This window comes from Coregonus clupeaformis, chromosome 7 (assembly GCF_020615455.1).
Source record: "Coregonus clupeaformis isolate EN_2021a chromosome 7, ASM2061545v1, whole genome shotgun sequence".
NCBI lineage: Eukaryota > Metazoa > Chordata > Actinopteri > Salmoniformes > Salmonidae > Coregonus > Coregonus clupeaformis.
In genome coordinates this window covers 29,836,834-29,851,220 of record NC_059198.1, presented here as the reverse complement: position 1 = coordinate 29,851,220, position 14,387 = coordinate 29,836,834, and the positions used below count along the sequence as shown (strand labels likewise).

The window sequence follows — 14,387 nt, the reverse complement described above, 5'->3', positions numbered from 1 at the left end:
CTCTAAAATGGATCAAATGACATGTTTCACATGACAGCTCTGCTTACAGCTAAACCCATGGCATTTCAACTCTGACCTCTGCTTTAGCCACCCCAGCTGAGACCCATTTCTCAGAATATGGAGTAAATAAATTATAAAAGGGTAAATGAATTGTTTGGTCACATAAACAAAACAAGAAATAAGACACCACATCTTGTTGAATTATCAGACGGCGCATATTTAAGCACAGTATAAATAAACAAAGCCAGTATTTTTTCATAATAACTCGCAGTTAACATATAACATTATTGAATTACAATTTATGTTTACGTTCTTCAGTGCAGAGGTTGAAGAATTATTTGGAGCTGACATGTTTACAAACTTTAAAGACACTGTAGGGCGACAGTTGCTATGTCCTACTTCTTTCCCACAGTGTGTTTGCTCATTAATCTAATGTGACACGCGGCACTGTATGTGAAAGAGAGATACCACATGAATCTGTGACTGGGCAAAGAGTTATAGGCACATAGGTAACTTCAATCAATCCTCCTCTTACTAAACCTGTATCATTATGTGCTGTGTCTCAGCAAAAGTATGAAGATCTTTATACAATCTGCTCAAAACAGTGAGTAAATAAGGTCATAGTAAGTTGATGATATAGAATTACATTTCATGTCTCTCAATCCAACCCAGTGGGCATGATTAACCTCTGATTTCAATATATAATTTAATTAAAGGGATAGTTCACATTTGATGTTTTTAATTTATTTTAGCTATAAGATTATCTACAAATGGGATATCCCAAATTATCTAATACAGATGTCTCTCCCACTACAGTTAAGGAAACCTATTGCACAGGACAATGCCTCTTCAATCTGCAGCACAGTGGACAATCCCCCTGAAGTGGAGGAAGAAGAGGCAGACCCCACCAGCCCTGAGAACTGCTGGACCGAGAGTAATAGGATCTCCCTCTTACAGGCTTGATGCTACCATGGGAGTCAATATACACTGAACAAAAATATAACCGCAATATATAAAAGATCCCAGAAATGTTTCATACGCATAAAAAGCGTATTACTCTCAAATGTTTTGTACAAATTTGTTTATGTCTCTGTTAGTGAGCATTTCTCCTTTGCCAAGATAATTCATCCACCTGACAGGTTTGGCATATAAAGAAGCTGATTAAACATCATGATCATTACACAGGTGCACCTTGTGCTGGGAAAAAAAAAGGCCACTCTAAAGTGCCACAGATGTATTTTGTTTTGAGGGAGCGCGCAATTGGCATGCTGACTGCAGGACTGTCCACCAGAGCTGTTGCCAGAGAATTTAATGTTCATTTCTCTACCATAAGCTGCCTCCAACGTTGTTTTAGAGAAATTGGGAGTCTGTCCAACCGGCCTCACAACCGCAGACCACATGTATGGCATCGTGTTGGCGGTCGGTTTGCTGATGTCAACGTTGTGAACAGAGTGTCCCATGGTGGCGGTGGGGTTATGGTATGGGCAGGCATAAGCTACGGACAACAAACACAATTGCATTTTATCGATGGCAATTTGAATGCACAGAGATACCGTGACGAGATCCTGAGGCCCATTGTGCCATTCATCTTTTATGAATTGTAACTCAGTAAAATCTTTGAAATTGTCGCATGTTGCATTTCTATTTTTGTTCAGTATACTGTAGTTAACCTACATCAGCCTCCAATGATTTACTTACTTACTTACTTACTTAATATACAGTTGAAGTCGGAAGTTTTCATACACCTTAGCCATATACATTTAAACTCAGTTTTTCACAATTCCTGACATTTAATCCTAGTAGAAATTCCCTGTCTTAGGTCAGTTACGATCACCACTTTATTTTAAGAATGTGAAATGTCAGAATAATAGTAGAGAGAATGATTTATTTCAGCTTTTATTTCTTTCATCACATTCCCAGTGGGTCAGAAGTTTACATACACTAAATTAGTATTTGGTAGCATTGCTTTTAAATTGTTTAACTTGGGTCAAACCTTTCGGGTAGCCTTCCACAAGCTTCCCACAATAAGTTGGGTGAATTTTGGCCCATTCCTCCTGACAGAGCTGGTGTAACTGAGTCAGGTTTGTAGGCCTCCTTGCTCGCACACGCTTTTTCAGTTCTGCCCACACATTTTTTGTAGGATTGAGGTCAGGGCTTTGTGATGGCCACTCCAATACCTTGACTTTGTTGTCCTTAAGACATTTTGCCACAACTTTGGAAGTATGCTTGTGGTCATTGTCCATTTGGAAGTCCCATTTGCGACCTTCAATATATCCACATAATTTTCCTTCCTCATGATGCCATCTATTTTGTACACTGGAAATTTTGATACAGTGAATTATAAGTGAAATAATCTGTCTGTAAACAATTGTTGGAAAAATGACTTGTGTCATGCACAAAGTAATGTCCTAACCGACTTGCCAAAACTATAGTTTGTTAACAAGAAAGTTGTGGAGTGGTTGAAAAATGAATTTTAATGACTCCAACCTAAGTGTATGTAAACTTCCGACTTCAACTGTAGTTGTTCAGGAGGAGAGAGGGAGAGAGCAGGGCTCGCTTACTTAGTGTAGATTTGTCTGAGTCATGTTGCATTTCCCTGGCTGATATGACAATGGCTATACTGCCTATTTAAATGGCGGTTCTCTGTATGGTTCAAGTGGTAGAATATACTTTAAGTGTCACGGTTTCGGCCGAGGCTGCCTCTCTCCCTTGTTCGGGCAGGCTTCGGCGTTCGTCGTCTCCGGAATTCTAGCTGCCACCGATTGATGTTTCATGTTCGTTTGCTTTTGTCTGTTTGTTTCTACACCTGTTTCTGTTTTGTAGTAATTAGTGTCCTATAAGTTTCTCGTTGTGTTTGTCTTGTGTTGTGTGTGATTGTTACCGTCAGTCTGTGTATTGCTCGGTTGAGCGTTATTTTTCTCCACTGTTTGCTGGAGCGTTCGTTGCACTTGTGTGTGCACTTATTTCATCCTGACGCACCTGTTTGTGCGCATTGTCTTTCGCCTTCGTGCGTATTTTGCTGTCAGGCTTATTTCGTCCTGTTGCCTGTGTTTAGGCAGGAATACAGCTTTTGGAATTCAGTCTGCTTCCTGCGTTTGATTCCTACACCACACCTACAACACGACCTGACAGAATCACACACCACACAGTATGGAATCAGCAGGAGCCGAAGCAGCACATTCAAGACTGGAAACCCAGGTTCGGGAACAGCAAGAGCAGCTCCTGCAGATGGGGGCCGCCCTGCAGGAGGTGATGACCACCCTCCGAGGCTGGGGTCCGCCTCCACCGCCAGCCGCCCTGCCAGCACCATCGGCCAGCCCACCCAGTCCAGCGCCGGAACCTCGCGGAGTCCGACTATCTCTCCCGAGGTCCTACGACGGGACCGCAGCTGGGTGTCAGGGATTCCTGCTCCAGGTAGAGCTGTACCTGGCCACAGTACATCCGGCACCTTCAGGGCATGAGAGCGTGTCCGCCTGATCTCCTGCCTGGCCGGTAAAGCGTTGGAGTGGGCCAACGCGGAGTGGAGGAAGATCGACGCCACGACTATTACATACACCGAGTTCTCCCGCCGCTTTAGGGCGGTGTTCGACCATCCCCCGGAGGGGAAAGCGGCGGGGGAGCGTCTGGTCTTCCTCAGGCAGGGGAGGAGGAGTGCCCAGGAATTCGCACTGAATTCCGTACTCTAGCGGCAGATGCAGGGTGGAATGAGCGGGCCCTCATCGATCTATACCGATGTAGCCTCAGAGAGGACGTCCGTCGGGAGCTGGCCTGTAGGGACACCAGTCTCACTTTCGACCAGCTGGTCGACATGTCAATCAGGTTAGATAACCTATTGGCTACCCGCGGACGTCCTGAGGGGGGGTCCGTCCATTCCATCCTCCAGCGCATCCGAGCCGTGTCCTATGGAGCTCGGGGCGCTGGCGCTAGAGATAGGAGGAGTCGGCAGACTAGGGGGGTCCATCCACTGCACCAACTGTGGTCGGGGAGGACACACCGCGGCTAGGTGCTGGGGATGGCCTCCTGGGGGAGATGACGACAGGTCCCGCACTGGGGATTCCTTCCAGGTGAGTAGGCGCCCCACTCACCCAGAGCTCTCTGTTGCCCATTTCTGTATGCCTGTATGTTTTCCACAGGTAGCACCTCATGCCCAGCATAAGGCGCTGGTAGATTCAGGCGCAGCTGGGAATTTTATTGATAAAAAGTTTTGTTTAGCGTTAGGGATTCCCCTCATTCCTGTTGATGTTCCTTTTCCCGTTCACGCCCTAGATAGTCGTCCGTTGGGTACGGGCTTGATCAGGAGGTCACGGCGCCACTTAGGATGTGTGCGCAGGGGGGATCATCAGGAGATGATTCAGCTGTTCCTGATTGACTCTCCTGCGTATCCGGTGGTGCTGGGCATGCCCTGGTTGAGTACCCATAACCCAGTGATTTCGTGGCAGGAGAGGGCTCTGATGGAGTGGTCTGCTCAGTGTGTGGGTAGATGTTTGGGCGTTTCCGTAGGGGGCTACCTCGGTGGAGAGTCCAAACCAGGGGCCCGCATTGCACATTCCACCTGAGTATGGGGATTTGGCTATCGCGTTTAGTAAGGCGAGGGCGACGCGGTTGCCACCCCATAGGCAGGGGGATTGTGCGATAAACCTTCAGGCAGGGAGCTGCGCTCCCACGGAGTCATGTGTATCCTCTGTCTCAGGAGGAGAAGAAAGCTATGGAGATTTACATAGACGAATCGCTGAGACAAGGATACATACGGCCGTCCACTTCCCCGCGTCCTCGAGTTTCTTTTTCGTGAAGAAGAAGGATGGTGGTTTGCGTCCGTGCATCGATTACCGTGGTCTCAATCAGATTACGGTGAAGTATAGTTATCCACTCCCGCTGATTGCGACCATGACTGAGTCGTTGCATGGGGCGCGTTTCTTCACGAAATTAGATCTCAGGAGCGCGTACAACTTGGTGCGCATCAAGAAGGATGATGAATGGAAAACAGCCTTTAGTACCACCTCGGGCCATTACGAGTATCTAGTCATGCCATACGGGTTGATGAATGCTCCGTCGGTTTTCCAATCATTTGTGGATGAGATCTTCAGGGACATGCAGGGACAGGGAGTCGTTGTGTACATAGATGACATTCTCGTGTACTCACCTACCCGTGTCGAGCATGTGGCCCTGGTGCGCAGAGTGTTGCGGAGGCTGGTGGAGCACGACCTGTATGTGAAGGCAGAGAAGTGTCTGTTTTTCCAGGAGTCTATCTCCTTTTTGGGGTATCAGTTGTCAGCGTCAGGGGTGAAGATGGAGGTAGACCGAAGGCGTCGGCCGTGCGTAATTGGCAAACACCAACCACTGTGAAAGAGGTGCAGCAGTTTTTGGGGTTTGCGAATTACTACCGGAGGTTTATCCGGGGTTTTGGGCAAGTGGCAGCTCCCATCACGTCTCTCTTGAAGGGGGGTCCGGTGCGTCTGCAGTGGTCAGTCGAGGCGGACAGGGCGTTTGGGAGGCTGAAGGACCTGTTTACCTCGGCTCCGGTGCTGGCGCATCCGGATCCTCTTTACCATTTCAGGTAGAGGTGGACGCGTCTGAGGCCGGTATTGGCGCCGTGCTTTCACAACGGTCAGGCGCGCCACCTAAACTCCGCCCCTGTGCCTTCTATTCCAAGAAGCTCAGCCCGGCGGAGCGAAATTATGACATAGGGGACAGGGAGCTGTTAGCTGTGGTACAGGCCCTTAAGGTGTGGAGGCACTGGCTTGAGGGGGCTCAACACCCTTTCCTCATTTTGACGGACCACCGTAACCTGGAGTACATCCGGGCACCGAGGAGGCTGAACCCTCGGCAGGCTAGATGGAGTATGTTTTGACCCGTTTCTCTTTTAAGATCACCTACATCCCTGGGTCACAAAACGGGAAGGCAGATGCGCTGTCTCGGCTGTATGACGGGGAGGAGAGGTTCGTGGAGCCCACTCCCATACTGCCGGAGTCGTGTCTAGTGGCACCGGTGGTGTGGGAGCTCGATTCTGAGCTCGAGCGGGCATTACGCACCGACCCTAGTCCACCACAATGCCCGGAGGGTCGGAAGTATGTTCCGCTCGAGTGTCGGGATCGATTGATCTATTGGGCTCACACGTCACCCTCCTCTGGACACCCGGGTATCGGCCGGACAGTGCACTGTCTTAGTGCCAAATATTGGTGGCCCACGTTGGCCAGGGATGTGAGGGTTTATGTTTCCTCCTGCTCGGTGTGCGCCCAGTGTAAGGCGCCTAGACATCTGCCTAGGGGTAAGTTACTGCCCCTGCCCGTTCCACAACGACCATGGTCCCACCTCTCGGTGGATTTTATAACTGACCTTCCCCTCTCTCAAGGGAATACTACCATCCTGGTCGTTGTGGACCGGTTCTCTAAGGCCTGTCGTTTGCTCCCCATGCCGGGTCTTCCTACTGCCCTGCAGACCGCCGAAGCTATATTCACCCATGTGTTCCGGCACTACGGGGTGCCCGAGGACATTGTGGCTGACCGAGGTCCCCAATTCACCTCCAGAGTCTGGAGAGCTTTTATGGAGCGGTTGGGGGTCTCGGTGAGCCTCACCTCGGGTTACCACCCGGAGAGTAATGGGCAGGTGGAACGCGTTAACCAGGATGTGGGTAGGTTTCTCAGAACGTACTGCCGGGATCGGCCGGAGGAGTGGGCGAGATATGTGCCCTGGGCCGAGATGGCACAGAACTCTCTCCGCCACTCCTCCACCCAACTAACCCCCTTTTCAGTGTGTTTTGGGGTACCAGCCGGTTCTGGCACCATGGCATGAGAGCCAGATCGAGGCCCCCGCTGTGGATGAGTGGGTGCGGCGCTCGGAGGAGACGTGGGACGCTGCACACGTCCATCTGCAGCGTGCCATACGTCGACAGAAGACGAGCGCCGACCTACACCGCAGTGAGGGGCCAGTGTACGCACCTGGAGATCGAGTCTGGCTCTCTGCCAGAAACCTGCCCCTCCGCCTGCCCTGTCGGAAGCTGGGTCGGGCGGTTTGTAGGGCCATTTAAAGTCCTGAGAAGGTTGAACGAGGTATGTTATAGATTACAGTTACCAGTTGAGTATAAGTGTATTAACCCCTCGTTCCATGTGTCCCTTCTCAGGCCGGTGGTAGCAGGCCCACTCCAAGAACATGAGATCTTGGAGACCCCCCGGCCCCGTTGGACATCGAGGGGTACCGGCGTACACCGTGAGATCCATCTTGGATTCTAGACGTCGGAGAGGGGGTCTTCAGTATCTAGTGGAGTGGGAGGGGTACGGTCCGGAGGAGCGGTGCTGGGTGCCGAGGAGAGACATCTTGGACCCGTCGCTCCTGACGGAATTCCATCGGGGGTATCCGACGCGCCCTGCGCCGCCCGGCCTCCGGGTCGTCCCCAAGGCCGGAGTCGAGCGCGCGTCTGGAGCCGCGCGTCAAGGGGGGGTACTGTCACGGTTTCGGCCGAGGCTGCCTCTCTCCCTTGTTCGGGCAGGCTTCGGCGTTCGTCGTCTCCGGAATTCTAGCTGCCACCGATTGATGTTTCATGTTCGTTTGCTTTTGTCTGTTTGTTTCTACACCTGTTTCTGTTTTGTAGTAATTAGTGTCCTATAAGTTTCTCGTTGTGTTTGTCTTGTGTTGTGTGTGATTGTTACCGTCAGTCTGTGTATTGCTCGGTTGAGCGTTATTTTTCTCCACTGTTTGCTGGAGCGTTCGTTGCACTTGTGTGTGCACTTATTTCATCCTGACGCACCTGTTTGTGCGCATTGTCTTTTCGCCTTCGTGCGTATTTTGCTGTCAGGCTTATTTCGTCCTGTTGCCTGTGTTTAGGCAGGAATACAGCTTTTTGGAATTCAGTCTGCTTCCTGCGTTTGATTCCTACACCACACCTACAACACGACCTGACATTAAGTGAACATGAATTCATTAGCACCCCACTCATCTCCATTAATGAATGGTTTTTTTCACCTGCATTGATTGTAATTCTGAAATGACAAATGTGGATAGTACTGGTAGATGGGGTGCGAGGGTTGTTTTGCCTAATCTTACTAATATGTTCTCCTTCCTCAAATCTCTGGTAGAATGCATTGGACGATGCCCTTGCCTTGATTTTGACATCACCACGGGCAAAGGAAAGACTTGGTGGAACTTCAGGAAAACATGCTTCCTCATTGTGGAGCACAACTACTTTGAGACCTTTATCATCTTCATGATCCTGATGAGTAGTGGATCTTTGGTGAGATAGAGTGATGCCTTCTTTCAGTACAATACAAATACCAACATACAATACCATAATCTTTTGCTAAATTCTTCACAGGCTTTTGAAGACATATACATTGAACAGCGCAGGACCATAAAAATCATCCTGGAATATGCTGATCAAGTCTTCACCTACGTGTTCATTATTGAGATGCTCCTGAAGTGGGTGGCTTACGGATTCCAGGCCTACTTCACAAACGCATGGTGCTGGCTGGACTTCCTCATTGTGGATGTAAGTCAAAGTAATAACTCCAGTCCATCTGTGTAGTGCATCCTCGTCATAATAAGCTATATTATATTTTATCAACATTTATAAGTAATATTTAATCAAAATAAATGATCAATATTTCAGTTCATTTGAGAAAGCTAATCTTCACATGTTGTTGTCACATCCCAAATCTCCTAGGTGTCTTTGATTAGCTTAATGGCTAACATCCTGGGCTACGCTGAACTTGGACCAATCAAATCTCTTCGAACGCTAAGGGCTTTGCGGCCCCTCCGCGCCCTGTCCAGATTTGAGGGAATGAGGGTGAGTAGTCTTTCACAAGTCGAGAAAACCGAAACAAGAGAGGTGGTGTATTTGATGAGTCCCAAACATGTAAATCTGTGGCCCTAGAAATGAAATGCATTTGCTGATACATTTTCGAGAATTGATCAACAATCCAAAGAGTATTTCATTCCATTGAGTCTCAGCAGTTCAACATTAATCCATTTTTACATATTATACAAGCTCTGCTTTTACTAGGGATTTGATTTGCAGGTTTTCTCAAATTTGGACACGTGATTTCCTTTCCACAGGTGGTGGTGAACGCTCTGGTGGGGGCCATTCCTTCCATCTTTAATGTGCTTCTAGTGTGCCTCATCTTCTGGCTCGTCTTCAGCATCATGGGAGTCAACCTGTTTGCTGGGAAGTACTACTTCTGCTTCAACACCACCGCTGTGGAGAGGTTCTCTGCTGACATTGTGAATAACAAGACTGAATGCCATCAACTAATAATGGAGGGTAATGACGAGGTGCGCTGGATGAACGCAAAGGTCAACTATGACAACGTGCCCATGGGCTACCTCTCTCTCCTGCAAGTAGTGAGTTTCAAAACAGTTTGCTTACTAATCATATAGCCTACTACCGTTGTATAGTTGAAGTTGTTTAAAGTGGTAATACGGGTGTTGGCCTGTGTTACATGTACACACCCTACTGTATCTTACAGGATACATTTTTTCTCTCATGTCCAGGCAACATTTAAAGGATGGTTGGAAATAATGTATGGAGCTGTGGATTCACGTTTTGTAAGACAATTCCTTCTTTATACTGTAATAATAATTAGAAACTTTGAGATGAGTATGAAAACAAACTCATTTCTTATTATTTTATACTCTCTGTTCCAACAAGGTGGAAGACCAGCCCATATTTGAGGATAATGTTTACATGTACATCTACTTTGTCATATTCATCATATTTGGGTGCTTCTTCACCCTGAATCTCTTCATTGGTGTCATTATCGACAACTTCAACCAACAAAAGAAGAAGATAAGTAGCCTTCCTGCAGCCTAATATCACTAAATACCAAACACAACAAGCTATTTCTAAAACATGTTATCACAACAAGACTATACACATAAATTACAAGTATTTTAGGTCAATGACATGCACATGAAAATAACTGTATGTCTCTATACTTTGGAAGGAAAGATATTTTCATGACAGAGGAACAGAAGAAATACTACAATGCCATGAGAAAGCTTGGTTCCAAGAAGCCACAGAAACCCATTCCTAGACCCCAGGTAAGCACCTGCTTGGATTACTGGAAAGTTGCCTAAAGATGTAGAACAAAAGAGTGTGTATTCCATAGCATCTACTGTACTACGTGACCGGCCCTTACACATCATTTACTTGACAGTATTCTTAGTTCAAATACAAGTGCATCATCACCAATGTTTAAGAGGAAAACATTCAGCTAAATACTGTACCACTCAATGAAAAGGTATTGGCAAGACTTTATCACTATCTGCTCTTGTCCACTTCTGTTCCTCCCTTATGAAGATATCTTTCCCTCCAAAGTATAGAGACATACTGTTACTTTAATGTCATTGACCTAACATACCTCTAATTCAGTCTGTTTTTTCCTCTCCTTCTCTTGGTCTCTATTGATTGGCGGTTGAAGAACAAATTCGCAGGCATTATCTTCGACCTGATCACCCAACAATTCTTCGACATCTTCATTATGGTGCTGATCTGCCTCAACATGGTAACGATGATGGTGGAGACGGATGACCAGAGCATGGAGAAGGAGGAAATCCTCTACCTCCTCAACCTGGTGTTTATCATCATCTTCACCACAGAGTGTATCCTCAAATTGATCGCACTGCGACAATATTATTTCTCAGTCGGATGTAATATTTTGGATTTTGTCGTCGTCATTCTCTCCATCGTTGGTGAATATGAAGAAATTATTGTATTCGTTAGTCGTATAGCTACAGAATGTTTTATTTTTGCTGAAATTAAACATGATTGAAGAACATAGTAATAATAATGAAAACTAAAATATTGATATTTTCTTTCCATTCCAGGTATTCTGCTGGCAGACATCATAGAGAAGTATTTTGTCTCACCTACCCTTTTCTGTGTCCTAAGACTGGCCAGGATTGGTCGAATTCTGAGACTCATCCGAGGAGCTAAAGGCATCCGGACACTGTTGTTTGCCCTGATGATGTCACTTCCTGCTCTCTTCAACATTGGGCTCCTGCTCTTCCTCATCATGTTTATCTACTCCATTTTCGGAATGTCCAACTTTGCGTATGTCAAGAAGGAGGCCGGAATAGACGATATGTTCAATTTTGAAACTTTTGGCAACAGTATCATTTGTCTGTTCATGATCACAACCTCAGCCGGTTGGGATAGTCTCCTCTCACCCATTCTGAATAGTGGACCTCCGGACTGTGACCCGTACGTGGAAAATCCTGGCACAGATGTAAGAGGCAACTGCGTCAACCCTGGTTTGGGAATTCTTTTTTTATGCAGCTACATCATCATGTGTTTCCTTGTTGTGGTCAACATGTACATTGCCATTATCCTTGAGAACTTCAATGTGGCCACAGAGGAGAGTGGCGACCCTCTGTGTGAAGAAGACTTCGAGATGTTCTACGAGACCTGGGAGAAGTTCGACCCTGACGCTTCACAATTCATTGCCTACGACATTTTGTCGGAGTTCTGTGACACGCTTAAAGACCCGCTCAGGATCCCCAAACCCAACACAATCATGCTGATCACCATGGACCTTCCCATTGTCCCTGGGGATAAGATCCACTGTCTGGACATCCTGCTGGCACTGACCACAGAGGTGCTGGGAGAGTCAGGGGAGATGGACGCCATGAAGGAGAGCATGGAGGAGAAGTTCATGGCCAACAACCCCTCTAAAGTGTCATACGAGCCAATCACCACCACCCTGAGGCGAAAGCGGGAGGAGGTAGCAGCTGTTGTTATTCAGAGAGCCTATCGTAAGCATCTGCTGAGACGTTCGATGAAACTCGCTTCCTACAAGTACTGCGAAAAGAACGAGTTAACCAAGGAGGACGAAGCACCGCCAGAGAAGGAGGGAATGATTGCCATCAGGATGAGCAAACTGTATGGAAGCCAACAATTACTCAGAGGGGATGAAACTGTTGTAGAAGTGGATTCTTTTGAAAAACGGGACAGCAAAGAACTGACAGAGACACAACCTCCTGAGGAGACTACTGAGGAGCCACCGCCTGTTGAGCTTCAGAACGAGATCATCTTGCGCTCTGCCCCCTTTGTCATCCCTGCCTCAATCCATAACTCACAGCTGAAAGAGTCCGATGTTTGAATAACTAGTGCAAACAATGGATAAAAACTGCATTATCATGGTGCCATTCTGCCTTTGACGATGAGACTGCTTGTTCATCTCCAAAGTCCAACTTTAGTATGCTTGGCTTGGGTCAAAGATAGGGTTCTCGCTAACTAAGTCTCTGAGGGACACATTGAGCCCAGCCCACTGAATCAGTGATTGCGTAGAGATGATGATATAACGAATATAGCAGTCAATTTAATTGATGTTGATGATGATAACCTGGAATGTATTGACTGAGAAATCATGGCTATTGTTGGCAAGACAATAACCAAAGCCTGAGCTGAAAGTTTGGGCCCATTTATGGATGCAAGCCCAGTTGTGGTAGCAGACCCCTTATAATATATAGTTGAGATCAATTGAGAATTAAATAACCTAAGAGATAGGTAGCAATGTATAAAATGATAATAAGTCAATACAACTCCATCTCACCAGAGAGTAGGGACGTGACTCCTATGGTTTTGCTCTTAACAGAAAAACATACTTTTCAGTGCCCTGAAAGTAATTGAATAAATATGTTCCTTTTCGTATTTTTAATGCCTTTTTTATTCAAGATAAAGTCAAATCTGCACTTACATTATTCAATTGCAACAAAAAAGGCCAACAATTGTCATGCGTCAGTGTGTAGCGGTAGGAAGGAGTCAGGCGCAGGACACTGAACTTAGTAAACAACGTACTTTACTTAACAAAAGTAACAGAGCATATCTTCCACGCAGGGAAGAAAAAATACCAGCTCACAAGAAAGACAGCAAAACAACGAACAATCACGCACAACACCATGAGGAAACCAGAGGGTAAAATAGGGAAACAAATTAACATGATGGGAATCAGGTGTGTGCAATCAAGACAAAACAAGTGGAACACAGAAACATAGATCGGTGGCACTAATTTTTTTACCAAAATATATTTTATAATAAATATGACCTGTGCCTTTAACAGATGAAAATGACAAAACGCTTTAATGAAGAAACAGATTTAGAAAACAGACAGAGAAATTATTTGCATTTGCAAAAATTAACTAATTCTGCTGACTAACACAATAATGTGTCAAATTTGTATAAAGTCAGTTTTCTTTTATTGTCGATTTTCTTAATTTTCTGTATATTTCCATTGATTTTATTGTTAAGGAAACTAACTATTTTTTATTTTTTATCACTGTAGTAACACAAGTAACCTCCTGTAGTAACACAAGTACTGTAGTAACACAAGTAACCTCCTGTAGTAACACAAGTACTGTAGTAACACAAGTACTACTAACAGTGTTCGGTTTTTAATCTGCAATTATTTATGGTATTAAGCAGTATGATGATAGAAATGAATAATTACATATTTTCACAATAGGTGCACATACTGAAAATGTACTGGTCAGTTTATTGGAACATGGGACTTGTAACACCAGAGTTGTTGTTTTGATTTTCACAAGGGGCACATACTATATGTGTTAACTGATAAAAGGATAACGGATAAAAGCTTCAGCTAAAATGACCATACAAGTCTTAACACAGAAATGTCTTAATCATGGGAATACAGTAGGAAAGCACTTTGAAACATAATTGGTACTGGAGAATGAAAAGCCTTGTTAGGAATGCAGTTTATTAATTAAAAAGTATTACATTTTAGTCATTTAGCAGACGCTCTTATCCAGAGCGACTTACAGTTAGTGAATACATATTTTTTTATACTGGCCCCCAGTGGGAATCGAACCCACAACCCTGGCGTTGCAAACGCCATGCTCTATCAACTGAGCTACATCCCTGCCGGCCATTCCCTCCCCTACCCTGGACGACGCTGGGCCAATTGTGCGCCGCCCATGAGTCTCCCGGTCGCGGCCGGCTGCGACAGAGCCTGGATTCGAACCAGGATCTCTAGTGGCACAGTTAGCACTGCGATGCAGTGCCTTAGACCACTGCGCCACTCAGGAGTACGTGACAACAGTATCTTACACAATCTCTGTCTGGAGAGGCATATTTGACTATTGATACTAATATACTTCGATAAGCACAATCAAGCACACTGCAAGTTCTTTGGAAACTTGTATGAGAAAGGCATGGATTAATCACCAATGCATGGAACCGCCTTGAGTTACTACTACAATTCTTAACTGCACCATCAAATTTGTATCTGTTTGTGTTTTGAAAACAATGTGTGGAGGATAACTTAGATAACATAAATACATTTTCTATTTATTTCAGTGATTCACTAATTCTAACCAGTTAGGACTTCATTACAAGGGGTCTTGAGTTTGAATTAAGGACGAATACTAAGTTAGCAACTGCT

General features: G+C 45.8%; 1 protein-coding gene across 2 annotated transcripts in view; it reads left to right on the top strand.

The window, feature by feature from the left end:
* Window positions 1-13,792, top strand: part of LOC121569714 (sodium channel protein type 4 subunit alpha B) — a 55,828-nt gene extending 42,036 nt beyond the window's left edge. The window contains exons 17-26 of one of the 2 annotated variants that reach the window (XM_041880856.2): window positions 817-934; window positions 8,070-8,224; window positions 8,306-8,479; window positions 8,654-8,776; window positions 9,046-9,330; window positions 9,481-9,534; window positions 9,638-9,775; window positions 9,925-10,029; window positions 10,410-10,680; window positions 10,816-13,792. In XM_041880856.2, the coding sequence (XP_041736790.1) occupies window positions 817-934; window positions 8,070-8,224; window positions 8,306-8,479; window positions 8,654-8,776; window positions 9,046-9,330; window positions 9,481-9,534; window positions 9,638-9,775; window positions 9,925-10,029; window positions 10,410-10,680; window positions 10,816-12,089 (2,697 nt within the window). In that variant the 3' untranslated portion in view covers window positions 12,090-13,792. The remainder of the gene's footprint in view (window positions 1-816; window positions 935-8,069; window positions 8,225-8,305; window positions 8,480-8,653; window positions 8,777-9,045; window positions 9,331-9,480; window positions 9,535-9,637; window positions 9,776-9,924; window positions 10,030-10,409; window positions 10,681-10,815) is intronic. The other variant, XM_041880857.2, reaches the window with a different exon arrangement.
* Window positions 13,793-14,387: the final 595 nt, after the last annotated feature.